The sequence below is a fragment of the Poecile atricapillus genome, chromosome 8 (assembly GCF_030490865.1).
Source record: "Poecile atricapillus isolate bPoeAtr1 chromosome 8, bPoeAtr1.hap1, whole genome shotgun sequence".
Lineage (NCBI taxonomy): Eukaryota > Metazoa > Chordata > Aves > Passeriformes > Paridae > Poecile > Poecile atricapillus.
Window position 1 is genome coordinate 8,000,037 of NC_081256.1, and position 25,090 is coordinate 8,025,126.

General features: G+C 56.9%; 3 protein-coding genes and 22 non-coding genes across 29 annotated transcripts; 2 read left to right on the forward strand and 23 right to left on the reverse strand.

Annotated features, from left to right (window-relative positions):
• Positions 1-103: 103 nt before the first annotated feature.
• SCLY (selenocysteine lyase) lies at positions 104-5,480 on the reverse strand. Of its 5 annotated transcripts, none has more exons than XM_058843800.1 (14): positions 5,347-5,480; positions 4,782-4,876; positions 4,598-4,710; positions 4,409-4,509; positions 4,115-4,271; positions 3,695-3,822; positions 3,423-3,587; positions 2,990-3,096; positions 2,616-2,652; positions 2,192-2,275; positions 1,944-2,046; positions 1,686-1,761; positions 855-1,047; positions 104-362 (listed from the first exon to the last, which is right to left on the reverse strand). In XM_058843800.1, the coding sequence occupies exons 2-13, from the start codon at positions 4,829-4,831 to the stop codon at positions 888-890; spliced, it is 1,281 nt and encodes a 426-aa protein (XP_058699783.1). In that variant the 5' UTR covers positions 4,832-4,876; positions 5,347-5,480; the 3' UTR covers positions 104-362; positions 855-887. The 5 variants fall into 5 exon arrangements, with proteins under 5 accessions (XP_058699783.1, XP_058699784.1, XP_058699786.1 ...); XM_058843801.1 differs by having other exon boundaries at positions 4,782-4,934; positions 5,347-5,465; XM_058843803.1 differs by lacking the exon at positions 5,347-5,480 and adding an exon at positions 5,196-5,214.
• Positions 5,413-9,680, forward strand: LOC131581487 (uncharacterized). Its single transcript, XM_058843806.1, has 2 exons — positions 5,413-5,552; positions 6,185-9,680. Exon 2 carries the CDS (start codon positions 6,218-6,220, stop codon positions 7,064-7,066), a length of 849 nt encoding a protein of 282 aa, XP_058699789.1. The 5' UTR covers positions 5,413-5,552; positions 6,185-6,217; the 3' UTR covers positions 7,067-9,680.
• Positions 9,681-12,564: 2,884 nt separating this feature from the next.
• LOC131581627 (autoimmune regulator-like) lies at positions 12,565-25,011 on the forward strand. Its single transcript, XM_058844108.1, has 12 exons — positions 12,565-12,705; positions 12,801-12,975; positions 13,078-13,230; positions 13,329-13,400; positions 13,504-13,617; positions 13,730-13,854; positions 14,010-14,087; positions 14,379-14,494; positions 14,565-14,774; positions 14,864-14,960; positions 15,331-15,391; positions 24,929-25,011. The coding sequence occupies exons 1-12, from the start codon at positions 12,565-12,567 to the stop codon at positions 25,009-25,011; spliced, it is 1,425 nt and encodes a 474-aa protein (XP_058700091.1).
• LOC131581841 (5S ribosomal RNA) lies at positions 17,356-17,474 on the reverse strand. The gene has a single exon (XR_009278160.1). It is a non-coding gene; the product is annotated as a 5S ribosomal RNA (ribosomal RNA).
• On the reverse strand, positions 17,708-17,826 carry LOC131581839 (5S ribosomal RNA). The gene has a single exon (XR_009278158.1). It is a non-coding gene; the product is annotated as a 5S ribosomal RNA (ribosomal RNA).
• LOC131581871 (5S ribosomal RNA) lies at positions 18,064-18,182 on the reverse strand. The gene has a single exon (XR_009278189.1). It is a non-coding gene; the product is annotated as a 5S ribosomal RNA (ribosomal RNA).
• LOC131581882 (5S ribosomal RNA) lies at positions 18,419-18,537 on the reverse strand. The gene has a single exon (XR_009278200.1). It is a non-coding gene; the product is annotated as a 5S ribosomal RNA (ribosomal RNA).
• On the reverse strand, positions 18,771-18,889 carry LOC131581893 (5S ribosomal RNA). Its single transcript, XR_009278211.1, has one exon. It is a non-coding gene; the product is annotated as a 5S ribosomal RNA (ribosomal RNA).
• Positions 19,126-19,244, reverse strand: LOC131581904 (5S ribosomal RNA). The gene has a single exon (XR_009278222.1). It is a non-coding gene; the product is annotated as a 5S ribosomal RNA (ribosomal RNA).
• Positions 19,478-19,596, reverse strand: LOC131581842 (5S ribosomal RNA). The gene has a single exon (XR_009278161.1). It is a non-coding gene; the product is annotated as a 5S ribosomal RNA (ribosomal RNA).
• LOC131581845 (5S ribosomal RNA) lies at positions 19,834-19,952 on the reverse strand. The gene has a single exon (XR_009278164.1). It is a non-coding gene; the product is annotated as a 5S ribosomal RNA (ribosomal RNA).
• On the reverse strand, positions 20,186-20,304 carry LOC131581855 (5S ribosomal RNA). Its single transcript, XR_009278174.1, has one exon. It is a non-coding gene; the product is annotated as a 5S ribosomal RNA (ribosomal RNA).
• Positions 20,542-20,660, reverse strand: LOC131581863 (5S ribosomal RNA). The gene has a single exon (XR_009278181.1). It is a non-coding gene; the product is annotated as a 5S ribosomal RNA (ribosomal RNA).
• LOC131581864 (5S ribosomal RNA) lies at positions 20,894-21,012 on the reverse strand. The gene has a single exon (XR_009278182.1). It is a non-coding gene; the product is annotated as a 5S ribosomal RNA (ribosomal RNA).
• On the reverse strand, positions 21,250-21,368 carry LOC131581865 (5S ribosomal RNA). The gene has a single exon (XR_009278183.1). It is a non-coding gene; the product is annotated as a 5S ribosomal RNA (ribosomal RNA).
• LOC131581866 (5S ribosomal RNA) lies at positions 21,602-21,720 on the reverse strand. Its single transcript, XR_009278184.1, has one exon. It is a non-coding gene; the product is annotated as a 5S ribosomal RNA (ribosomal RNA).
• On the reverse strand, positions 21,957-22,075 carry LOC131581867 (5S ribosomal RNA). The gene has a single exon (XR_009278185.1). It is a non-coding gene; the product is annotated as a 5S ribosomal RNA (ribosomal RNA).
• Positions 22,309-22,427, reverse strand: LOC131581868 (5S ribosomal RNA). Its single transcript, XR_009278186.1, has one exon. It is a non-coding gene; the product is annotated as a 5S ribosomal RNA (ribosomal RNA).
• On the reverse strand, positions 22,664-22,782 carry LOC131581869 (5S ribosomal RNA). Its single transcript, XR_009278187.1, has one exon. It is a non-coding gene; the product is annotated as a 5S ribosomal RNA (ribosomal RNA).
• LOC131581843 (5S ribosomal RNA) lies at positions 23,016-23,134 on the reverse strand. Its single transcript, XR_009278162.1, has one exon. It is a non-coding gene; the product is annotated as a 5S ribosomal RNA (ribosomal RNA).
• On the reverse strand, positions 23,372-23,490 carry LOC131581870 (5S ribosomal RNA). Its single transcript, XR_009278188.1, has one exon. It is a non-coding gene; the product is annotated as a 5S ribosomal RNA (ribosomal RNA).
• On the reverse strand, positions 23,724-23,842 carry LOC131581872 (5S ribosomal RNA). The gene has a single exon (XR_009278190.1). It is a non-coding gene; the product is annotated as a 5S ribosomal RNA (ribosomal RNA).
• On the reverse strand, positions 24,079-24,197 carry LOC131581873 (5S ribosomal RNA). The gene has a single exon (XR_009278191.1). It is a non-coding gene; the product is annotated as a 5S ribosomal RNA (ribosomal RNA).
• Positions 24,435-24,553, reverse strand: LOC131581874 (5S ribosomal RNA). Its single transcript, XR_009278192.1, has one exon. It is a non-coding gene; the product is annotated as a 5S ribosomal RNA (ribosomal RNA).
• Positions 24,790-24,908, reverse strand: LOC131581875 (5S ribosomal RNA). Its single transcript, XR_009278193.1, has one exon. It is a non-coding gene; the product is annotated as a 5S ribosomal RNA (ribosomal RNA).
• Positions 25,012-25,090: the final 79 nt, after the last annotated feature.

The window sequence follows — 25,090 nt, forward strand, 5'->3', positions numbered from 1 at the left end:
CACCTCCCACTCCAGCCACCTGTACCTCTGTTCTGTGTGACATGAGCGTTTTCTGAGGGAAAAGGCATCACTCAGATGGCTCCAACTGGTTCCACTTCCAACACAGAAGATACATTTTACTTGTGAGAAAAAGCAGTAGTTAGCTTTATTCCTATGAATACCCAGGGAGACCAAGTTCCCTGACATCAGCCAGCCCAGCTGGCAATGCTTCTGATCCATGTGACACTTGTGTCCTCCAGTGTTGGTGATGCCACAGAGCCCCTGGGCCACATAGGGTTCCCTCAGGTGCTGGCACAGTCACAGCTTCCTGGACAACTGTTTCCTTGAGGAGCAGGTGGAGCTGGCAACAGGAGATCTGCCCCCTGTAGGAAGGACATAAGAAAAGGGGAGCAGATAAAGCAAAGCAGTGCTGGGAAAGCTCTGCCCAGCCAGTAATCAATCCCTTTGACAGCTTAGGGCAGAGCAGTTCTCAGCCCAGAATCCTGCTGTGCTTCTATCAACTCCTTATTGCACTCTGGGGCAGATGGTCTCTCTTCCTCTGGCTGCTCAGGCAGCAGGAAAGCTTCCTGTGTGGAAAGCAAACAGGTCACGAGGCTCCTCCTTCAATGGCTTCCACGCCTGTCCCTCTGCAGGGGCTCAGGTGTGCCAACACATACGTGTGCGGGCACCCAGCTAGATGGCAAACCAGGGGCACTAAGCAGCAGGACTCCCCAAAAGCCTCCACTATGCAGCAGGGAGTCCTGGGCAAGCCCTGGAGCTGCCCCAGCCCCAAAGCAGCCAAGCCCCCTCCTCAGAACCTCCCCCTGCCACCCCTTAGCCCAGGCAGCTCACACCCAGGGGTCCACCCCAAGAACCTTAGTGGTGTCCACGGAGCAATTCAGGGGGGTCTATGGAGCCTGGTCCTGCTCCAGCTGCTCCACAGCCTGCATGAGGTCCTGCACAGCCCTGTCCACATCTGCCCGTGTGGTACCACGCCCCACGCTCAGCCTCAGCGCATTCTGTGCCACCTCTGGGGGAATCCCACAGCTCAGCAGCACTGGGGAGGGCCTGGAACACAGCCAAGAGGAGGAGGTTGGACTTGAAGGCCGAGGAAGCTCCACACATCAGTAGGGATCCTCAACAAGTGAGCCACAGGAGGAACCCCATCTGCAGATACACTTCAGGACCCTTGTTTGCTTTCCAGGGGTACCCAGTCCCACTGGGCTTCTTGCCCTATGGAGGATCTGGCTCTTTTAAGAAGAACTTGTTCCATGTCCCTGTGGGTTGGCAGCTCTGCCACATCCACGGGTAATTGCTCCAGACCAGGCCAAAAGCACCCACTGTCCCCATATCCCCTAAAGAAGCCATTTGGAGACCCAAGCAGGGCTGGAACAGCCAGGCACACACAGACACAAGGCATGCTCTCTTCTGGTAGTGCCAGGAGTTCAAAAGTACTTCCAAGCTCAGCTGGATCACCAAAGCTGGGAGGGACAAACTCCTTCCAAGCAGCAATCGAGCGTTCCAGCTGTGTCTCCTGCAATAATCCCCTTCACAGCCCCTCTGGAAAGCTCTGTACCCTCTTTGCTCATCACACAGGTGATGCTGCCCAAGCCACCTACTGTCCCTTTCCCTGTCCTGATTTCTGTCCTTCCCAAACCTCTGTCCTATGGGAAGACACCCAGGGGCTGCAAAAGCCATGTGCTCACCGATCCCCCTTCTCAGAGTGGCAGGCAGCCCCGACGCTGGCGAGGAGCACCTTGCAGTGAGCCAGCACCCTTCGTCCTGCAGCACAAGCAACACAAGAACAGCTTTCCCAGTGCCAAGGCTCTCTCCAGGGGCTACTCCTGCCTGACCTCCCTGCCTGAGCCACACCAAGTGCCCGCCAGTCTCAACTACAGCTGCTGTGAGGGACGGGTGCTTGGCTGTGTGTAACCATCACAGGACAGCAGTAGGATAAGAGCTACCTTGAAGGCCTGGGCCCAGGATGGAGAAGTTACAGGTGTTGCAGAGTCGCTTGGAGCCCTTAAAGTGACTGTTGAAGCGAATCCTCTGCTTCCCAAAGGATGCCTGGAGAAATCAGAGGGCTGTGAACCTCTCTGGGTTTCCAAGCAGCTCTGTCCTTATGACGGGTTAAGCAGGGCCAGAGGAACATACCCACCCTGCTCCAGGCCCCACACCCTGCAGTCTGAAGGAAAGGACCGGATGTGCTTACCTCCAGTGTGGCCTCCAGGTAATCCCGGACATCCCGCATATGAGCCTCATAGGCCTCCCAGTTCTTGTTCACTAACTCTGCAGCCTGAGAACACACAGACAGGCTTCACCAGTGACCCTTGGACACCTCCCTTTGTGCATGGTTCCCAGGATGTGAGCCCAGCCTGGAACAGCCTCTGCAGTGCCAGGTCCCCTGTGTCCCCTCTCAGTGCCCTGTGCCATGTGAGCTGGGTGACTATCAGGGCTGCAAACCCACGGCAAGTGCCCTAAAGAACCTCCTTGGATTGGCACCAGAAAGTCCCACCACCTTTCCCAGTTCACCCTCCCTCCCATATCCTGAGTTTGTCCCTTCTGTTGACCAGGGAGCACAAGTGTCTGTCTGTGTGCTGGGTCTGCACCACTCACTCCTCACCATCCCAACTGACCTGGCCAAGGCCGGCAATCATCGGGGTGTTCTCAGTGCTGGAAGGGAACAGGAACCAGTGAGTTGTTTCCCCAGACCAGAAACCCAGCTTTGAGACACAGACATTCCCTCATGGGACCCCTCAGAACTAGCAGGGGCTCGTGGACACCTCTGTGAGGTGGTTGAGAAGGAGGCAGTTCCACCCTGAGGTTACACCCTTTGCAGAGCCTGAGCTCCAGGGAGTTTCCATGCACAGATCCATTTCCCTGCCATGCTGGGCTGTTCACCCCAGGGCTGGCAATTGACAGAGCTCCCAGCTCAGCTCAGGCAAGGCAGCCCACATAGCTTGGCCAACAGCCAGAGGCCCAGATCTCCAATAACCACCTGTCCCCTTACCCTGGCCGGAAACTCCTCTCCTGTCCCCCTCCGAAGAGCATGGGGTGCAGCGGGGTGGCGGTGCCAGGGCTGCGGGTGTACAGTGCTCCAATCCGTGGGCCATGGAACTGTGGGGACAGCTGTGGTGACCCTGGGGACACTGACAGTACTGACAGACTGCCCTCCTGCCCAAATCTGAATGCCCTCCAGTGCTGGCTCCTGCCCATTGCAGAGGCACAAGCTGCTGCAGAGCTGCTCCCCATCCTCAGTCTCCTGCCCCCTAGCCCAGACAGGTTCTACACAAGCAAAGTCTGTCTGCACAGCACCAGTTAGCAGGAGAACTTTGGCCAGTGTGAAGTACCAAGCTGTGTGGGGAACCCTAAGTCCCCCTGGCACCCCAGCAGAGATGTCACACAGGGTGATCTGCAGCTGGGCCACACAAGCAGGGCCACACCTTGTGTCCCACGATGGTCAGGTAGTCCACACCCAACTCCTGCACATCCACACGCCCCTTGCCAATCATCTGGGCCGCATCGGTGTGCACCAGGATCCTGGGCAGCCCCTCTGCTGCTCTGTGCTGGTTGAGGGCAGTGATGCGCTGGCTCAGCTCTGCAACGGGCTGATGGCAAGAATGAGGGTCGGCATCCCAGAGACTTTCTGCCCCCCTCTGTCACCACCTCTTTGCTAGGACATCTCCCCACCATCCCCCTCGCTGCCCACACTCACCATGATGACACCAGTCTCGTTATTGGCCAACATGAGGGAGACCAGGCAGGTGTTTGGCCGGATGGAGGCCAGGACATCACCCACCTCTGCCTGCCCACTCCGTGGGGACACGGGCACAAAGGTGGCTTCTGCAGGCCAGGAGACAAGCTCTGAGGCTGGCTGGGTAGGCTGTGAACACTCAAGGCTGGCCTGTGCCCCACTGGGCAGGACAGGAGTGTGCGGACAATGGGAGCACAGGCACATAGCAGGGAGGTGACACATCCAGCCTGGGAGAATATGGGCAACCACAGGGAGAAAGGGTGCCCTTCCCCATGGGGAGAAAGTGGAACATCACAGAGCATGTAAGATCTTGCCCCCCTACAAAAACACCAGCAGAGACAAGTGCCCCATTCAAACCCCATCTGTGCCTGTGCCACTCACCAGCCAGGCCCTCCCTCCCCAGCTGCTCCAGCAGCAGGCGGATGGAGTCGTGCTCTACACTCGATGTCACGATGTGTGGTGTGCCCCGCCTGTCCCCTGTCCCACACTGGCTCTCATGGAAGTGCCTGCAGGCAGTGTGGATCACCATATTATTTGCCTGAAAAAAGGATGGAGACGGAAAATGGAGGCTCAGAAGGAGCACAGCACCCTTCATCTCCGTCCTCCTCATGGCAGCTTGCTGGAGAATGGGTGGTGGGCAGGGATTCCCAGGAAGGGGGTCCCCCCTGCTCCCACCTCTGTGCCCCCCGAGGTGAAGACAATGTCCTCAGGGCGGCCTCCTAGCATCCTCGCCAGGCTCTCCCGCGCGCTGCCGATGAGCTCCTTCGCCTTCCTGCCTGCAGGACCAGATCTAGCAGCTCCCGAGGGCTCCTGCCACCACGGGGCCCAGCCCGAGGAGGTGACATGGCCCATCCTGGTCCCTACCTGCGGGGTGGGAGCTGCTGGGGTTGCCCCAGGCCTGGCACATGGCATCCCACACGGCCTGAGCTGCCTCGGGGGCCAGCGGGGTGGTGGCGTTGTGGTCCAGGTAGACCCTCCTGTAGGGACAGGGGCAGATAAGGGGTGCTGGGGGGCACAAAGGGGAGCACGGGGCAGGGCAGGGCCTCACCCCTCCAGTGTGTCACACCGCGCCTCCGCCAGCTCTGTCTCTGCACCCATCACTGCTGTCACCGTCACCGTCACCGTCTCGCTGCCGTCACCAACCTGGCATCGTCGGTTACAGACATGTGGCTGCTCATGGGGGACCAGGCACCTGCCCTGCCTGGGGCACCACAACCACCCATCACCCTCCCGCCTGCCCCACAGCCATGGCACCCACCAATCAGCTCCCTGCTTCCTGCCCCACAGCCATGGCACCCACCAATCAGCTCCCTGCTTCCTGCCCCACAGCCATGGCACCCACCAATCAGCTCACTGCTTCCTGCCCCACAGCCATGGCACCCACCAATCAGCTCACTGGCCACTGCCCCCCTCCCCAGCATTGACCAATCAGCTGCCCCGCACTACCGGACCCCTCCCTCACCCCGCTCCCGCTGCCGCGCCGCCCAATCCGCTGCCGCCATCCCCATTGGCCGGGGCCCCGCGAGCGCACAGGGCTCCCCTTGGTCCCCGGCGGGCGGCGCGCGAGCCCCCGTCCCCTTTTCCCCCCCCACGTCTCGGCGGGTGTCACTCACGCGCCACTCTCGCGCGTCCCGAGGCGGAACGGGCGTGGCTCTCCAGGCGGTGCGCTTCCGGCGCGCGGGAGGGGGCGGTACTTCCGGGACGGACGCAAGGCCAGGGAGCGGCGGCGATTCCCCTCGCCAAGATGGCGGCGGCACCGTCGGTCCGGTTCCCGTGCCGCGCCCCGCGCGGGCTCTGCGCCGCGCTCCGCGCGATGGCGGTGAGCGCCGGGCGGGGGGCGCCGGGGTGAACAGCGGCCACCTCCGCGCAGGGCTCGGGCGGGCGGCGCTCGGGGCCCGCCGCGCCGTGACTCAGCGCCGCACGGCGGAGGCGGCCTCGCGTGCCGCGCCCGGTGCGGGGCCGAGACGGAGGGAGCTGCCCGGGGACGCACCCAAGGCGGCCGTGCCTCGTGGCTCCGTGCCCCGGGCGGGCCGCGGCAGTGCGGGCCGTGCTCCGGGCCGGGGAGGGGGGGTGGGGCGGGCGGGTCGGGCGCTGTGGCGGGGTCAGGCGGGCGGAGCCGCGAGCTGGGCACGGCCGGGCCGGAGCTGCGGCCGCGCTGCGGCCCCGGCGTGCCTGTCTCGCTGTAATTGATAAGGCGAAGTGCAAAACTCAATTAAAGCCGAATTCCCGCAGGCAGACGCGCCGTATTAGGCTCTGGGAGCCGCTCCGAGGAGCGATAGGCTCGCCGAGCAGGGGCTGGGATGGGCTGGGCTAACGCAGCCGTCCAACAGCGGCGGAGCGCCGCAAAGCCCCGCGTCCCATTGGCCTCAGCACGGTTTACATCGGCTTGTTTCTGCTGCGTGGAAAAAACTGCCTCGTTTGACACACTCCTCTCTTTCTCCTGTCTTTCAGGTTATGTCGTAACCACAGAACTACCGAGCAGTGATGGAATCACTGGACACTGAGGTGAGGGCACGGAAGACCCTGGGGACTGTGGAATACGTGGAGTCTTCGGGCTTCGCGCAGGGGGTGCTGCCCACCAAGAAGGATGTGGTGCAGAACATGCTGTACCTGCTGCAGCCCAAGAGGGCCGGCCAGGCCCAGCGCTCCAAGGAGGATGCGGCCCAGCTTCTCGCAGAGCACCTGCAGGAACACTGGCTGGTCTGCAATCTGCACACCATCGCCACGCAGAACATAAAGAAACTCATCCTCAAAATGTATGAGGAGTTCACCCGATTGTACCAGACCAGGAAGCAGAGACAGAACCAGGCTTTTTCTGAGCGGGCCGACAGATTCAATGAGAGTTCAGAGAAGCTCTTTGACGTGTTTTGTACAGACACACAGATGAGGGATAAACTGGAGGAGTACAGTGGGATAAAAATGACCAGCATCGAGTGGAAGTTTCTGGAAGATCAGAGGAATGAGAGAAAAATGTACTATGAAGATTTCACAGAGAAGCAGGAGCTGAAGATGATGGAGAGAAGGCAGAAGATACAGTGTCTGGAGCACTTCAGGAAGCTCGCCAGGGAAGAGAAGGAGAGCAGCAAGGCGAAGGAGATGAAGTACAAGGGTGAGGAGCAGTCGGATGAGGGCACAAGTGTGGATGAGCTGTACCCTGCGGAGGAGGAGAACGGTGGTGCCCCGGCCTTCTCGCTGCGGGGCCGGCGGAAGCGCCGCTGCACCGCAGCCGCCACAGGCACTGACCTGCCCCTGGAGGGCGAGCACATACGGATGAGCATCCGCAGGGTCAGGCCTGGCTTCTACGAGACTGTGGAAAAGGTGAAAAACTGCTAGCGCCCGCCACGGAGAGCGGGCAGAGCTGCTGGAGTACAAGGTGGCAATGCACACGTTAGGCAAGTTTGAAATCCCACCATCCATTGGAAGTGATTGTTGTAGATCCACAAGCCAGAGCACAGGAACATGCTGCCTCCAGGGAAGAGGGCTGGGATGATGACAATGGCAACAAGGACTAAACCACATGGATTTGGAAGGATGAGCTGTCAGCAGCCAGCGATGCCAAGGCTCAAATGCAGCGGATGATCCAAGGTTACGTAGCACATAAGCCTCTTCTTTCAAGGTCCTGTCTGCATCCGTGGGGTTTGGAAGTCTCTCAACATTTCTGAGCCAGTGGTGGCCTAACAGCGTGAATCAGGACTCGGATTTACTGCAGGGTGATAACTTGGACTTGTTGCTAACAGAAAATCCGTGTGCTGAAGAGCCCTGGCTGCAGTGGGGGTGAAAGGTGCTTGGCCTCTTCCTGCGGGAGCTGGTGTTTCTGCCAGGAAGGAAGTGGGTTTGCAGCGTGTGTCACCAGCCCTAGAGAGGCACGCTGTGCTTTTGGAAAGGGACTGCTCTCCTGCTTGAGGAGCAGGCAGAGAGCAGGAGACAGTGGAGTGCTTTGGCTGTTAAAGCATTGGTGATTCTGAATGTTTTATTCTAGATTCTATTTTACCAACGTTTCCTTGATCAGGATAAACCTTCCCATAACTGGATGAGTTTTATCATTAAGTTCCCTAATCTAGGATCTGGGGTGTGAATCCTAAATGAAGTGGTAATGTTTTATCTTTGGGGGGAGGGGGTTAACATAGGAGAAAATGCAAATTGCATTATTTAGTTTTAAGATGAGAGTAATTTTATAAACTGTTATACTGCATTTTTAGGACATATGGAAGAAAAAGCCTTCCCAGGTGTAGCTGTGGTGTTCACAGCAGTATGCACCCAGATGTGGGCTTGCTCTTCCACCCCCGAGGTGGTGTAGACCAGCAGGGGGGGAGATGGTAGTTTTCCACCCAGAGGTTGTTTGAACAAGTGTGACCCTCTTGCCCACGTATATCCTGAGCAGTGATGTATCTGTGACTTTTTTAGTTAAGAGTTGCTTTATTGGTTTTTAAAGGTGAGAGACTTGAACTTCCAGTGAAACCCAGTGCTGGAGATCTCTCTGGTGAGATGCGCAAACCTTGCCAGACAGCACTGAAAATGGAAAACCCCCAAGTCTCTTACTTGTCCACAAAAGATCTGTGGTAGAAAGAGCGCAAACTTGCCTGGTTTTAAAATTTACCTTCCAGTGTGAATGTTGGTTTCCCCACTCCAGTATCTCAGCTTTTCCCCGTTTCTTTCCTCTCCGTCCTGCACATCATTTACTGACGTTAACTCGTGCTCTTTCATTCTTTGGCTTTTGCTCCCTTTAACAATAAATGCATGTACGAATAATTTTGACAGTTCATTTACTTTTGATGAATCAGTCCTCGGACTGCTTTGAAGTCCTATGCCAAAGGAGGAATGAAACTCAGAGCAGCTGCTGGTCCCCTGGAACACGGCGGCCCCAGCCGGGCTGCCCAGGCAGGCTCCAGCCTCAGCCACCTGGCATGGATGTGTCTGGCTGTGAGCTGCGTGTCCCTTTTCAGGGACCCTGCTCCTTAGTTCCAGGGTCGTTGCTCTGTGTCTCTGACAAGCTCTTCATGGTAAGTCGCTCCAAAGTATTTAGTGCCCGCCACGTGCTCTGCGCCATTCGTAGTTTTACAGGTTTGGTAGCAGCACCCTTGAGCCTCCGCTGCCTGAGGCTTTGCAGCCTCCCTCCATCTCCTCTCTCTGATGTGCTTCACTGACCTCCCCATGCAAATTATGTCACGTTTAAACTATTTGCCTTCCAGCCCGGAGGTGCTGGATTGAGCCTCTCACTGGGTCTCTACACCAGCAGCTCTGTTTCAGCAGGGAATATAGCCAAGCTCAGACCTCGCCAAAGTAGAAGTTTTTTAATAACTGCTGTAAGCCCCCTTTTTATTACAAATATAGCTGACAGTATAAATGCTTGTGTGTAAAGCAAATCCATCAGGGTTGGCTTGGATACAGAACACAGCTGTATAGTGCTTTATGATTTTCAGGGATTCAGGGAATTTAAGGTTGTCAAATTTGACTTCCTGTCTACCACAGGGAATTACATTTCATTCAGAAGCCCCACACTCAGCCTGCTGGTCTCAGTTGAACTGAAATGTCTGACAGAAAGTCAAGCCACAGGTGTCAGCAGTCTGCTGTCTTCCTTGTTATCTACTTAGTGATTAGTCACCTTCACTATTTCAAAAAAAGATGAAAAAAAATCCGATCAACTTCTAGGCTGTGATTCTTTTTCACAACATCCTATACAGGCTGAGCAGAGTTTGTCACAATGAAATCATATTTGGGTTTTTTTAACTTGGTTTGACTGTGGATAGAGCCAAAGCCTGGCTCTGTTTCTGCTGCAACAGGGGAAAATTTCTAAATCATGTGTTCTGGTATTCTGATTACTCTTCTTTGGGACCATGGTGCCTTTTTAATCAGGACAGTAAATCTTGTCCTAGGATTCTGTACTTTTGTACGTTAACAGTTGTTGACTTTCCTTTTTGGTGTGTCCCAAATAAATTAATATAACATACATCTGGGCTTTTGTTTCTTCTTTCTAAAGGGGGAGGAAAGAGGAAACTGAAGCTAAAGTAAATCTCTGCTTCAGCTCTCCTTCCCAGGCCCTTGCAGGAGCAGCTGGGATGCATGCAGGTGGAGCTGCTCCCCTCCAGACCATGTGGGGTGGTGGTAGGCCAGCTGCAAGAAATTGGGATCTGGCACAGGGGCCCTTTTTTTTCAAAGATGCTGGAGCCTGGGGCAGCTGGAGGTAAGGGGAGAAGAATAAAATCTCTGCACATTGTGGCAGTGTTTCATGGGGACTCTCAGTGTGCTTCAGGTGTGGTGGGATTGGTATCAGAGACAAAGGTAAGGGACTCCCTGCCTTCCTGGTGTGATCCCATGCATGACTGTTCCACTGCTGCCTGTTCTCTCCTGACTGTGGTTCAGGGATGTTGTTTGAGATGAGTGAGGGGCAGTTGTGTCCAAGGGAGACATGACAATGGTTTGCACCACAGGACTTCAACAAGGAAGGGAAATTGGAAAGGAGGAAATGCTGGAAGGGGCGTGTTTGCATCAACGGCTTTTGCAGGAGGGAATTGAGGTGCATCCCAGGAGCTACAAATACTTTCGCTGGATGCTGAGTCACTGATTTTACTGGGGATTTGGGGAGGAACATTGTCAACCTTCAGCCCTTGAGTCCTGGTTTCTGCAGGGAGAACAGTAGAAAGGAGAGAGCATCCTGAAAGCCCTGTGCTCCAGCCTGGGGCCCTGGCAGCCAAGCAGGGGACGTGCCAGCCCCAGTCAAAAGCTGCCCTTTTGCAGCCCTTACAAGTTCCTTAGAGCTGCCCAGGCTGGCCTTGAGTGAGGTTGTACAGAAACCACCTGATTTCCCAGCATGGATGTGCCTCTTCATGTGGCCACTGCTCTGCCTCCTTCCCCTCTCAGAAAGGGGAAGGAACACAAAAAAAACAACTCAAAATGCAAATCATGGCACTACTGAGTGGGCTGGATGTGGAAAACAATGTCTGTGACTCAGCACAGAAAGAGTCACATAGTTGGAATTTAAAACAAGTCCAAGCCCAGCAGTGTGGGCATATGGCTCATGGAGTGCTGGGCAGTGCCTCCCCACGAGGGAGCTGGGTGGGCAGGGGGAAGTGCCAGAGCCTTGTCTGAGACCAGCTGTGCCAGACAGGTTAACACAGGGTGACAAACTTGCAGGTGGGATACTGGGGAAAACAGTGCTCCTGGGAACAGTGGAGCAGACCTGTGAGGCTGTATCACAACTGTGCTTGTGCTCAGTGCCTGTGACCAGGCTTGGGCAGAGCTCCAGGAAGGGAGATGAACCTCCTGTGTCACCTGACACCCACGTTTTTTCCCCTGGGGGGATGCATGGCACGGATGGTGGCAGAGCTGGGCACAGAAACCCCCCCGTCCCCCCCCCCCCGAATGCTGACAGGAGCTGCAGGGTGAGCCTTTCCATAGGCAACCACATTAATTTATTAACCAGATTTATTAACACATGCAAGGGTATTTCCTGCTCTCGCCAAGGGTGTTGTCTTGTTATTCTTCCTGAGCTTCTTGACAGCAGATGCTTCCTCCTGGCACAGCTTTGGAGCCAGCAGATACTGCTCCAGTCTTTTAAGACACAGCAATGAAAGTTCCTCCCTGTATCCCCTTGTGCTGCCCAGCAGCGTCCCCTCTTGCACCGTGCTCTGGTCCTGCTCAGGTTGGAGTTTGCCCCGTGGCCTGGGAACAGATGTACACAGCCACAGCACCCTTGGCAGAGCCTGTGGGGCAGCCCAGACACACCTCCAAGAGGGAGGGAGACTAGAAATTGATTCTGGGGAAATCCAAACGTCTGGGACTTGGGGTAGGAGCTGTTGAGCTTTATCCTTCCCAGCTACCTGGTACAGAGCAGCCATGCCCCCAGACTTTTCTATGCCAGATGCTTTCAAGGAGTCAGCTTCCCCCTGGCTCCACACTTTTTTCAGCTCTGTATGCTCAGTTTTGGAAGTGGGCACTGACAGAGATGTGGGCTGCACCTGCCCAGGTGTTCCCTGGGAGTACTCGTGGCACTGCCATGGCTCTGGCAAAACGTTTGCTTGTTCAGCATCCTCAATTGTACCCCTAACACACCTTTTGTGGAGTTGCTTTGTGTGTCAGTGCTTCCTACTGCCCCACAGAAGCTGCCTGCAACCTCAGGAGACCAGTTTGCTTAATTGGCCCAGTCTCCAGAAGCATTTTATATCCTTTTGCAGGCCAAGGTGCACCAAAATCACTCACATCTTGTCTCCTCTGTCTCTGGAATCCTCTGTATCTGTGAGCACCCAGGCAGTTCCTCCTGTGTTTCTATCTTGAGACATACCACATTGTCCATGCGAGATGCTGGGAAGGGAAGTGGAGATTGTGGGGGGAGGACACACTCAAAAGCACCCACACCCTGACTCCCTTTTGTTGCTGTCACACCCCCAGCTGTTGGGCCCTTACTTCCCACATGCTCCTGCAGCCGAGTTTCTGAATGAGAGAAGCAGGTCCTGTGGAAAGTCCAGAAATTTTGGGAGGCTGCCTGGGTGACCACAGATACGAGAGAGGTGGGAGCCCCTCGCCAGGACCTCACTGGCCCCCTCTCCCTCGTCACTCCAGGATGGTCCCCGCGGGTTGGGTGTCCTTGACCAGCAGCACAGCCGATCCCACGCTGGCTGCTGCCGCCCGGAGCTGGGGTGGTGCCTGACCTTAAGCCCGGGGCTGGGGGGCTGGGACAAGCCCAGTGCCGCCGCGCGGGAGGGCCGGGTTCAGGTTACGGCCTCGTACAGAAATGAGTGGGGCTGCGAGAGTCCAATGAGGTTTCTGGTGCCGCGGCAGAGGTGTATTAAAGGGGAGTGCACGGGCGGCTGAGGGCTTCGGCAGTGTCCCCGGGCATGGCGGGGCCGGGCAGCGACGGGGACCTGCGGCGCCTGCTGAAGCTGCACCGCACCGAGATCGCCATGGCAGTGGACGACGTCTTCCCACTGCTGCATGGCCTGGCTGACCACGATGTCGTCCCTGACCACATCTTCAAGGTGAGGGTGCGGAGCTGGACAGGACGGTCATGCTGTGGGGGCTGGGGCCGGAGGAGGGCCGGAGGGCAGCCCGTAGGCCGTGGTGTGCCTGGCAGGAGACGCTGAGCCGGACGGAGCGGGAGGGCTCTCACCGCGCTTTCCACGCGCTGCTCACCTGGCTGCTGGGCCGCGACGCTGCCGCAGTCCGCGACTTCTGGGCCGTCCTCTTCAAGGACTACAACCTGGAGCGATACTCCCGGCTCCGGCCTCTCCGCGGCGCCTTCCCCAGAGGTAGCAGGGGCTCAGGTGGGACTGGCACCACGGCGGGCTGACAGTGGGCAGGGCTGACAGCCAGGGTGCCGGTGCCTGTCCCCGTCTCTGTTCTTCTTGCAGAGGTGGAGCTGGGGCGGCAGCGCCGTGGAAGGCGTTTCTCCCCGAGCCCCACGGCACCGGCCCCACACAGACCCCAAGGCAAGAGGAAAGCCCCTGAGGAGCGGGACAAGGCCCGGGCAGCACAGCCTGCTCCACGGCACAGCGCAAGTCCTGGTATGGAGACCCAGAGCAGGATGGAGACGGGCCAGGGTGCTGCCCCCGAGGTATTGGAGGTACTGTGCCCCCTGACGCCCATCCTCACAATGCTGCAGGGCCCCTGGTCAAGGCAAAGACTGTGAAGAAGCCGGAGGGCACAGATACCCCTCGCACTTCTCGTGCCAGCGGTGAGTACCAAAACCCCCAGGGCAGCTTCTGCCTTTGCACCCTGTTTGCCCACAGCCGTGGGCAGGGGCTGCCCACCCCACTAAGCTGCTCCCCTGCCTGCAGCTCTCCAGGCAGTGGCTGCCTCGGTGCAGAGAGCAGTGGCTGTGGCAGGTGGTGAGGTACCTGTCAGCCGTGGGGCCATCGAGGGCATCCTCATTAAACATGTGCTGGATCCACGTAAGTACAGCACAGCCACCTCCTCCCCAGTTTAGTCCCCAAATTCAGGAGCCACCCTCTGGTGGGCAAGGTGGGGAAGGAAAGCTGGAGCTGCCTCTGGCCTCTCTTGCAGGCAGCTCCAAGACAGTCAGCAGAGCTGAGGATGAGCCATATAACCCTGCTGCCTGCGAGGAGCCAGAGGCCAGGAGCAGAAGCCACAGCCTGAAGCCCCCTGCCCAGCCCAAGGCATGCCAAACTGTACAGACACCCCCCTCATATGTTTTGACCCCCATCTTGTGCAGCTGCCAAGGCTGTGGCAGGGGTTTGTTTCTGAATGGTATCATAGCCATGGCCTGGGAGTGTCCCCCAGTGCAAGCGGTGCCTCTTCAAGCCCCTTCTTGTGTTGCCAACAGAACAGGGAACCCCAAGTGCACCCCCAGGGCCAGCTGCCAGCAGCCACTGCGTTCAGCCAGGACCCTGTGCCCCAGCAGGTGAGCCCTGGATATGACACCTGGTGCACCCCCAAGAGGAACTGTTGGGGTTTCCCTGGCGTATCTATTTGCCCTGGCCTTGAAAACGAAACCCAAGGCTCAGCTTCTGGGGGTTCACCAGGTTACGACTCCCAAGAGACAGGCAATTTTGCCACCCTGAAAGGACTGGTATGTTTGGTGAAGGGTGGGTGATACAGGGGGAGAGGGCAAGGGGGATGACAGACCTTGCCACAGCCACGGCTTCAGCCTGTGAGGGTGGCAGTGATGCCCTGCCCACTCCCCTGAGGACAGGAGAATGAGGATGAGTGTGCAGCATGCGGTGATGGTGGTGAGCTCATCTGCTGTGATGGCTGCCCCAGGGCCTTTCACCTTGCCTGCCTGGTGCCCCCGCTGCCCCACGTCCCCAGGTGAGTCCCAGGGCACACAGGCCTGCTAGTGCCCCCTGCCATTCCTCACTGCACTGCTCCCACTGTGCAGCGGGACATGGCGATGTGGCTCCTGTGTGGAGAACGTGACTGAACCAGGCCAGCTGCTGGAGGCAGACTTGCCTGTGGAGAGACCCCCCGAGATCCTGGGAGACGCGGCACGGGACACCCAGCTGGGTGGAGTTGAGGGAAGCGTCTGCAGCCGCTGCTGCACCCAGATCCCCACTGCCCGACACTGTCCTGCTCCCAGTGGGGACCCCAGGTGAATCTCCCATCACACCCCACATCCCAGCCTTAGTTCCTCCCTGGAGGGGTCTGCCCTGATGGTCTGTGTCATCCCTGATTGTGTAGGGGGCTGCTGCTGTGCACATCCTGCATGGGCACCCTGGACACAGGTGGCGTGGGCACCACGCCAGCAGCTGGAGACCAACTGCTTCCAGCAGCCAAGGTCAGCACAAGCTGCCAGGAACGGGGTGGGAGAGGAAGAGCAGGGCCTATGGGGAGCAGGAAGGTGGAGATGGGTCAGGTAGGGTGAGGGATGGGCTGACACCACATGGAGGCAAGTTAGTGAAGCTGTATTGGGGGAGCATGAGCTGGACTCACACCAGGTGATGGCCTGAACCAGCCTGACCAAAGGAGAGCAGGCTGAGGGCGGCAAGGGAGCTGGAAGGACATCTCTTCATGCACAGGCAGAGGACAGAGCCCTTGGCAGTGACACTGTGCTGAGCCGGGATGAGCTCGATGTGCTGCTAGGTGAGGTAAGACTCCAACAGGCAGATTCCGTGCAAAGCGAACCGTGTCTCTGGTGTGGCCCACAGGGTGACATGGGGCTGTGGGTCAGGCAGCATGTGCTGGGAGACGCCACAGAGGAAGGATGTGGTATGGGAATAGTAAATGAACAATGGGGCTGTCCCACAGAGCACGTGGGATGGGATCTTGCAGTGGGCGTTCCAGACCATGGCACGGCCGCTCGCAGAAACACAGGGGCTCCTTGCATAGTGCACAGATCAAGCAGCGGACTCCACATCGCAAGCTATGAAAAAACAGCCTCTGAGAAAGATGCAAAACAAAATGCACACAGGCATCATGGCTGCCCAAAAAACACAGAAAAAACCACAAGAGAATATACCAATGTCGTGGTTTTAAAGCAGTAACTAAAAAACTACTTATTTCTTGCTATGAGATATGGATTAGAACAAGAGCAAAACAGGCTTAAAACTTAAAATGAATAAAGAAAGTTTATTAACAAAACTACAAGAATAAAAACACCAGAATAAACTTCCAGAATACTCTTTTATCCCCCACTACTTGACCATTCTTTTGTAAACGTGACAACATAGAGACAGAAAAACTTTAGAACTTTGGTGGTTAAAACAGTCCCAATTCCTGCTACAGTCTTTTAATCAGTCTTTGTAGAGAAACAGAAGTCTCCTTCTGTTAATCTATGGAGTTTCTCACAAGAAAACTATTTCTGTTATAGTTTTCTATTTCCCTGATGCCAGCTGCCCAGAAATCCTGTCATCAGAGCTCACTTCTCCCATTTCACATCACTCTGAGGTGTGTATGGGCCATGAGTCTAGGGATGTCATTTTAAGGATGAGTTATTCAAAGGCAAAAGTCTTCATCTGTCTCTGTGAGCTTCCCTGGAAACAGTTTTCTCATTGTCTCAAGTGGCCTCAAATCTTCGCCTCACTCTGTTCCAGCACTTCACTGTATCACAGTGACTCTTTTTGCTCAAAATACAAACTTTGAACACTCCATTCCTCCCTATATACTCTGTCATGAATTAAAGGAGTTTTTTCAGGACCTTATTGTCCATCTCCATAGCTTTAACAGAAAAATATTTCAGCTTATAAAGCATCTCCTTATTCTCTACCTTTTCTAAAGTTTCTTTTCTTTACTGTCTCTGATAGTTTATAAAGTCTCTTTACATGTTGATTACTCTCTTTTTCTCTCTCTGGATAAAAGGATTAATCTGCAAGTCTCATCTGGGTAATGAAAATCTTAAAATCTTAAGAAAATCTTAAAATCTTGCCCAGGCTTTTGTAGATGGTTCTGTGATCTCTGCTGGAGCAGGAGCTGGAGCTGTCTGTGACGGAAGATTCTTCATGGCTGCTCTGGAGAGTGTGGTCACTGTCTCAGCCTGCCGCAGGTCAAGAGCTTTTTTCCTTTCTTTACTCGGCAGTCTCTGGTGAATTCAGTCACAGCAAAAACTGCAGCCGAGCCAGGGACCGGCCTGGCCCGGCCAGAGCCCAGGGCAAGCCCCGCAGGCCCCATCTCCCGGCCGGGAGCCGCTGGGCCCAGCCCAACCCCTACCTGGGCCACATGGCCTGGGCAGAGAACAGAAGGCCAGCAGAAGCTCTGTTGCCTTTAACAGCCAGGAAACAAAGAGAACAAGAGTGCTCTGACTTTACATCTTAAGGAGGTGTTCACAGGTTGACTTAACTTTTTAATGGTCAAAACTGCTGTCAATTCTTAGAAATGACCGATAATTACTCAGGAGAAAAGACTCTCATCAGCCACCACCAGCTTCAATTTCCCTAGCTCCCAAAGCTATCTTAAAGGTAAAGCCACCCCATGACAACCAAAAATACTGAGACAAAGGAAAATGACAGGTCACGCCAGTGACACTCAACAGAGAACACGCACAATGAAAAAGGGAATAAATAACATCACAGACAAAATGCAAAAAATTATTTAAAAATTATAACAATACCACAAGAAAAAACCCGTTGTTATTAAAGAAATGATAAAAAGATAAAAATACAAATTGAAACTATTCCAAAATGAAAAGTGAAGTAGACATAAAAATGTCAAAAATGTCAGCACACGGATGCAAAAGATGCCTACAACACCCGGTATTCCCAGGCGGTCTCCCATCCAAGTACTAACCGGGCCCGACCCTGCTTAGCTTCCGAGATCAGACGGGATCGGGCGTTCTCAGGGTGGTATGGCCGTAGGCACCTCCCTCACTCTCTGCAGCGCTCTTCAGCCCACACCACCACCTTCCTACCCTGACCCGCAACCGCACTTACACACCACACGGTGGCCACACCTGGCCATGGGACACCACAACCTACAGCCGCAACCTACAGTCCTCAAGGCACAAAAACTATACAAACCACGCATGCCAGCACTCTCCTGCTCCTTGCCACGGCTGCCCAAGGAAAATAAGGGACCACACGCAGCAAAAGATGCCTACAGCACCCGGTATTCCCAGGCGGTCTCCCATCCAAGTACTAACCGGGCCCGACCCTGCTTAGCTTCCGAGATCAGACGGGATCGGGCGTTCTCAGGGTGGTATGGCCGTAGGCACCTCCCTCACCCTCTGCAGCGCTCTTCAGCCCACACCTCCGCCTTCCCACACTGACCCGCACCAAACTTCGCAAAAGACACACGAGGCACAAAAGACGTATCACCCTAGCGTGCCAGCACCATCCTGCTCCTTGACACGGCTGCCCAAGCAAAACAAGCGACCGCACACCCCTCACTACGGCTGCCCAAGCAAAACAAGGAATCTGCAAACCCACTTGCCTGCATGCAGCAAAAGATGCCTACAGCACCCGGTATTCCCAGGCGGTCTCCCATCCAAGTACTAACCGGGCCCGACCCTGCTTAGCTTCCGAGATCAGACGGGATCGGGCGTTCTCAGGGTGGTATGGCCGTAGGCACCCCCCTCACTCTCTGCAGCGCTCTTCAGCCCACACCACCACCTTCCTACCCTGACCCGGAATCTCACACACCACACGGGCGCCAGGCTTGCCCATGGCACAGCACCACCTACAGCCGCACCGAACACCACAAAAGACACACGAGGCACAAAAGACGTATCAGCCAAGCATGCCAGCACTCTCCTGCTCCTTGCCACGGCTGCCCAAGCAAAACAAGAGACCACACAGCAAAAGATGCCTACAGCACCCGGTATTCCCAGGCGGTCTCCCATCCAAGTACTAACCGGGCCCGACCCTGCTTAGCTTCCGAGATCAGACGGGATCGGGCGTTCTCAGGGTGGTATGGCCGTAGGCACCTCCCTCACTCTCTGCAGCGCTCTTCAGCCCACACCACCACCTTCCTACCCTGACCCGCAACCACACTTACACACCACACGGTGGCCACACCTGGCCATGGGACACCACAACCTACAGCCGCAACCTACAGTCCTCAAGGCACAAAAACTATACAAACCACGCATGCCAGCACTCTCCTGCTCCTTGCCACGGCTGCCCAAGGAAAATAAGGGACCACACGCAGCAAAAGATGCCTACAGCACCCGGTATTCCCAGGCGGTCTCCCATCCAAGTACTAACCGGGCCCGACCCTGCTTAGCTTCCGAGATCAGACGGGATCGGGCGTTCTCAGGGTGGTATGGCCGTAGGCACCCCCCTCACTCTCTGCAGCGCTCTTCAGCCCACACCACCACCTTCCTACCCTGACCCGGAATCTCACACACCACACGGGCGCCAGGCTTGCCCATGGCACAGCACCACCTACAGCCGCACCGAACACCACAAAAGACACACGAGGCACAAAAGACGTATCAGCCAAGCATGCCAGCATCCTCCTGCTCCTTGCCACGGCTGCCCAAGCAAAACAAGAGACCACACAGCAAAAGATGCCTACAGCACCCGGTATTCCCAGGCGGTCTCCCATCCAAGTACTAACCGGGCCCGACCCTGCTTAGCTTCCGAGATCAGACGGGATCGGGCGTTCTCAGGGTGGTATGGCCGTAGGCACCTCCCTCACCCTCTGCAGCGCTCTTCAGCCCACACCACCACCTTCCTACCCTGACCCGCAACCACACTTACACACCACACGGTGGCCACACCTGGCCATGGGACACCACAACCTACAGCCGCAACCTACAGTCCTCAAGGCACAAAAACTATACAAACCACGCATGCCAGCACTCTCCTGCTCCTTGCCACGGCTGCCCAAGGAAAATAAGGGACCACACGCAGCAAAAGATGCCTACAGCACCCGGTATTCCCAGGCGGTCTCCCATCCAAGTACTAACCGGGCCCGACCCTGCTTAGCTTCCGAGATCAGACGGGATCGGGCGTTCTCAGGGTGGTATGGCAGTAGGCACCTCCCTCACCCTCTGCAGCGCTCTTCAGCCCACACCTCCGCCTTCCCACACTGACCCGCACCAAACTTCGCAAAAGACACACGAGGCACAAAAGACGTATCACCCTAGCGTGCCAGCACCATCCTGCTCCTTGACACGGCTGCCCAAGCAAAACAAGCGACCGCACACCCCTCACTACGGCTGCCCAAGCAAAACAAGGAATCTGCAAACCCACTTGCCTGCATGCAGCAAAAGATGCCTACAGCACCCGGTATTCCCAGGCGGTCTCCCATCCAAGTACTAACCGGGCCCGACCCTGCTTAGCTTCCGAGATCAGACGGGATCGGGCGTTCTCAGGGTGGTATGGCCGTAGGCACCTCCCTCACTCTCTGCAGCGCTCTTCAGCCCACACCACCACCTTCCTACCCTGACCCGCAACCGCACTTACACACCACACGGTGGCCACACCTGGCCATGGGACACCACAACCTACAGCCGCAACCTACAGTCCTCAAGGCACAAAAACTATACAAACCACGCATGCCAGCACTCTCCTGCTCCTTGCCACGGCTGCCCAAGGAAAATAAGGGACCACACGCAGCAAAAGATGCCTACAGCACCCGGTATTCCCAGGCGGTCTCCCATCCAAGTACTAACCGGGCCCGACCCTGCTTAGCTTCCGAGATCAGACGGGATCGGGCGTTCTCAGGGTGGTATGGCCGTAGGCACCTCCCTCACCCTCTGCAGCGCTCTTCAGCCCACACCTCCGCCTTCCCACACTGACCCGCACCAAACTTCGCAAAAGACACACGAGGCACAAAAGACGTATCACCCTAGCGTGCCAGCACCATCCTGCTCCTTGACACGGCTGCCCAAGCAAAACAAGCGACCGCACACCCCTCACTACGGCTGCCCAAGCAAAACAAGGAATCTGCAAACCCACTTGCCTGCATGCAGCAAAAGATGCCTACAGCACCCGGTATTCCCAGGCGGTCTCCCATCCAAGTACTAACCGGGCCCGACCCTGCTTAGCTTCCGAGATCAGACGGGATCGGGCGTTCTCAGGGTGGTATGGCCGTAGGCACCTCCCTCACTCTCTGCAGCGCTCTTCAGCCCACACCACCACCTTCCTACCCTGACCCGCAACCACACTTACACACCACACGGTGGCCACACCTGGCCATGGGACACCACAACCTACAGCCGCAACCTACAGTCCTCAAGGCACAAAAACTATACAAACCACGCATGCCAGCACTCTCCTGCTCCTTGCCACGGCTGCCCAAGGAAAATAAGGGACCACACGCAGCAAAAGATGCCTACAGCACCCGGTATTCCCAGGCGGTCTCCCATCCAAGTACTAACCGGGCCCGACCCTGCTTAGCTTCCGAGATCAGACGGGATCGGGCGTTCTCAGGGTGGTATGGCCGTAGGCACCTCCCTCACCCTCTGCAGCGCTCTTCAGCCCACACCTCCGCCTTCCCACACTGACCCGCACCAAACTTCGCAAAAGACACACGAGGCACAAAAGACGTATCACCCTAGCGTGCCAGCACCATCCTGCTCCTTGACACGGCTGCCCAAGCAAAACAAGCGACCGCACACCCCTCACTACGGCTGCCCAAGCAAAACAAGGAATCTGCAAACCCACTTGCCTGCATGCAGCAAAAGATGCCTACAGCACCCGGTATTCCCAGGCGGTCTCCCATCCAAGTACTAACCGGGCCCGACCCTGCTTAGCTTCCGAGATCAGACGGGATCGGGCGTTCTCAGGGTGGTATGGCCGTAGGCACCTCCCTCACTCTCTGCAGCGCTCTTCAGCCCACACCACCACCTTCCTACCCTGACCCGCAACCACACTTACACACCACACGGTGGCCACACCTGGCCATGGGACACCACAACCTACAGCCGCAACCTACAGTCCTCAAGGCACAAAAACTATACAAACCACGCATGCCAGCACTCTCCTGCTCCTTGCCACGGCTGCCCAAGGAAAATAAGGGACCACACGCAGCAAAAGATGCCTACAGCACCCGGTATTCCCAGGCGGTCTCCCATCCAAGTACTAACCGGGCCCGACCCTGCTTAGCTTCCGAGATCAGACGGGATCGGGCGTTCTCAGGGTGGTATGGCCGTAGGCACCCCCCTCACTCTCTGCAGCGCTCTTCAGCCCACACCACCACCTTCCTACCCTGACCCGGAATCTCACACACCACACGGGCGCCAGGCTTGCCCATGGCACAGCACCACCTACAGCCGCACCGAACACCACAAAAGACACACGAGGCACAAAAGACGTATCAGCCAAGCATGCCAGCATCCTCCTGCTCCTTGCCACGGCTGCCCAAGCAAAACAAGAGACCACACAGCAAAAGATGCCTACAGCACCCGGTATTCCCAGGCGGTCTCCCATCCAAGTACTAACCGGGCCCGACCCTGCTTAGCTTCCGAGATCAGACGGGATCGGGCGTTCTCAGGGTGGTATGGCCGTAGGCACCTCCCTCACTCTCTGCAGCGCTCTTCAGCCCACACCACCACCTTCCTACCCTGACCCGCAACCACACTTACACACCACACGGTGGCCACACCTGGCCATGGGACACCACAACCTACAGCCGCAACCTACAGTCCTCAAGGCACAAAAACTATACAAACCACGCATGCCAGCACTCTCCTGCTCCTTGCCACGGCTGCCCAAGGAAAATAAGGGACCACACGCAGCAAAAGATGCCTACAGCACCCGGTATTCCCAGGCGGTCTCCCATCCAAGTACTAACCGGGCCCGACCCTGCTTAGCTTCCGAGATCAGACGGGATCGGGCGTTCTCAGGGTGGTATGGCCGTAGGCACCCCCCTCACTCTCTGCAGCGCTCTTCAGCCCACACCACCACCTTCCTACCCTGACCCGGAATCTCACACACCACACGGGCGCCAGGCTTGCCCATGGCACAGCACCACCTACAGCCGCACCGAACACCACAAAAGACACACGAGGCACAAAAGACGTATCAGCCAAGCATGCCAGCATCCTCCTGCTCCTTGCCACGGCTGCCCAAGCAAAACAAGAGACCACACAGCAAAAGATGCCTACAGCACCCGGTATTCCCAGGCGGTCTCCCATCCAAGTACTAACCGGGCCCGACCCTGCTTAGCTTCCGAGATCAGACGGGATCGGGCGTTCTCAGGGTGGTATGGCCGTAGGCACCTCCCTCACCCTCTGCAGCGCTCTTCAGCCCACACCACCACCTTCCTACCCTGACCCGCAACCACACTTACACACCACACGGTGGCCACACCTGGCCATGGGACACCACAACCTACAGCCGCAACCTACAGTCCTCAAGGCACAAAAACTATACAAACCACGCATGCCAGCACTCTCCTGCTCCTTGCCACGGCTGCCCAAGGAAAATAAGGGACCACACGCAGCAAAAGATGCCTACAGCACCCGGTATTCCCAGGCGGTCTCCCATCCAAGTACTAACCGGGCCCGACCCTGCTTAGCTTCCGAGATCAGACGGGATCGGGCGTTCTCAGGGTGGTATGGCAGTAGGCACCTCCCTCACCCTCTGCAGCGCTCTTCAGCCCACACCTCCGCCTTCCCACACTGACCCGCACCAAACTTCGCAAAAGACACACGAGGCACAAAAGACGTATCACCCTAGCGTGCCAGCACCATCCTGCTCCTTGACACGGCTGCCCAAGCAAAACAAGCGACCGCACACCCCTCACTACGGCTGCCCAAGCAAAACAAGGAATCTGCAAACCCACTTGCCTGCATGCAGCAAAAGATGCCTACAGCACCCGGTATTCCCAGGCGGTCTCCCATCCAAGTACTAACCGGGCCCGACCCTGCTTAGCTTCCGAGATCAGACGGGATCGGGCGTTCTCAGGGTGGTATGGCCGTAGGCACCTCCCTCACTCTCTGCAGCGCTCTTCAGCCCACACCACCACCTTCCTACCCTGACCCGCAACCACACTTACACACCACACGGTGGCCACACCTGGCCATGGGACACCACAACCTACAGCCGCAACCTACAGTCCTCAAGGCACAAAAACTATACAAACCACGCATGCCAGCACTCTCCTGCTCCTTGCCACGGCTGCCCAAGGAAAATAAGGGACCACACGCAGCAAAAGATGCCTACAGCACCCGGTATTCCCAGGCGGTCTCCCATCCAAGTACTAACCGGGCCCGACCCTGCTTAGCTTCCGAGATCAGACGGGATCGGGCGTTCTCAGGGTGGTATGGCCGTAGGCACCCCCCTCACTCTCTGCAGCGCTCTTCAGCCCACACCACCACCTTCCTACCCTGACCCGGAATCTCACACACCACACGGGCGCCAGGCTTGCCCATGGCACAGCACCACCTACAGCCGCACCGAACACCACAAAAGACACACGAGGCACAAAAGACGTATCAGCCAAGCATGCCAGCATCCTCCTGCTCCTTGCCACGTCTGCCCAAGCAAAACAAGAGACCACACAGCAAAAGATGCCTACAGCACCCGGTATTCCCAGGCGGTCTCCCATCCAAGTACTAACCGGGCCCGACCCTGCTTAGCTTCCGAGATCAGACGGGATCGGGCGTTCTCAGGGTGGTATGGCCGTAGGCACCTCCCCCACCCTCTGCAGCGCTCTTCAGCCCACACCTCCGCCTTCCCACACTGACCCGCACCAAACTTCGCAAAAGACACACGAGGCACAGAAGACGTATCACCCTAGTGTGCCAGCACCATCCTGCTCCTTGACACGGCTGCCCAAGCAAAACAAGCGACCGCACACCCCTCACTACGGCTGCCCAAGCAAAACAAGGAATCTGCAAACCCACTTGCCTGCATGCAGCAAAAGATGCCTACAGCACCCGGTATTCCCAGGCGGTCTCCCATCCAAGTACTAACCGGGCCCGACCCTGCTTAGCTTCCGAGATCAGACGGGATCGGGCGTTCTCAGGGTGGTATGGCCGTAGGCACCCCCCTTACTCTCTGCAGCGCTCTTCAGCCCACACCACCACCTTCCTACCCAGACCCGGAATCTCACACACCACACGGGCGCCAGGCTTGCCCATGGCACAGCACCACCTACAGCCGCACCGAACACCACAAAAGACACACGAGGCACAAAAGACGTATCAGCCAAGCATGCCAGCATCCTCCTGCTCCTTGACACGGCTGCCCAAGCAAAACAAGAGACCACACAGCAAAAGATGCCTACAGCACCCGGTATTCCCAGGCGGTCTCCCATCCAAGTACTAACCGGGCCCGACCCTGCTTAGCTTCCGAGATCAGACGGGATCGGGCGTTCTCAGGGTGGTATGGCCGTAGGCACCTCCCTCACTCTCTGCAGCGCTCTTCAGCCCACACCACCACCTTCCTACCCTGACCCGCAACCGCACTTACACACCACACGGTGGCCACACCTGGCCATGAGACACCACAACCTACAGCCGCAACCTACAGTCCTCAAGGCACAAAAACTATACAAACCACGCATGCCAGCACTCTCCTG

Bases quoted from the DNA above. Each gene is read 5' to 3' on its own strand.
- SCLY (XM_058843800.1), bottom strand. From the start codon at position 4,831: ATGGGTGCAGAGACAGAGCTGGCGGAGGCGCGGTGTGACACACTGGAG. The intron at 4,711-4,781 runs GTGAGGCCCTGC...CTGTCCCTACAG, and splicing joins CGGTGTGACACACTGGAGGG to GAGGGTCTACCTGGACCACA. The intron at 2,653-2,989 runs GTAAGGGGACAG...GTTCCCTTCCAG, and splicing joins GAGAGGAGTTTCCGGCCAGG to CACTGAGAACACCCCGATGA.
- LOC131581487 (XM_058843806.1), top strand. From the start codon at position 6,218: ATGGAATCACTGGACACTGAGGTGAGGGCACGGAAGACCCTGGGGACT.
- LOC131581627 (XM_058844108.1), top strand. From the start codon at position 12,565: ATGGCGGGGCCGGGCAGCGACGGGGACCTGCGGCGCCTGCTGAAGCTG. The intron at 12,706-12,800 runs GTGAGGGTGCGG...TGTGCCTGGCAG, and splicing joins TCCCTGACCACATCTTCAAG to GAGACGCTGAGCCGGACGGA. The intron at 14,088-14,378 runs GTGAGCCCTGGA...CCCTGAGGACAG, and splicing joins AGGACCCTGTGCCCCAGCAG to GAGAATGAGGATGAGTGTGC.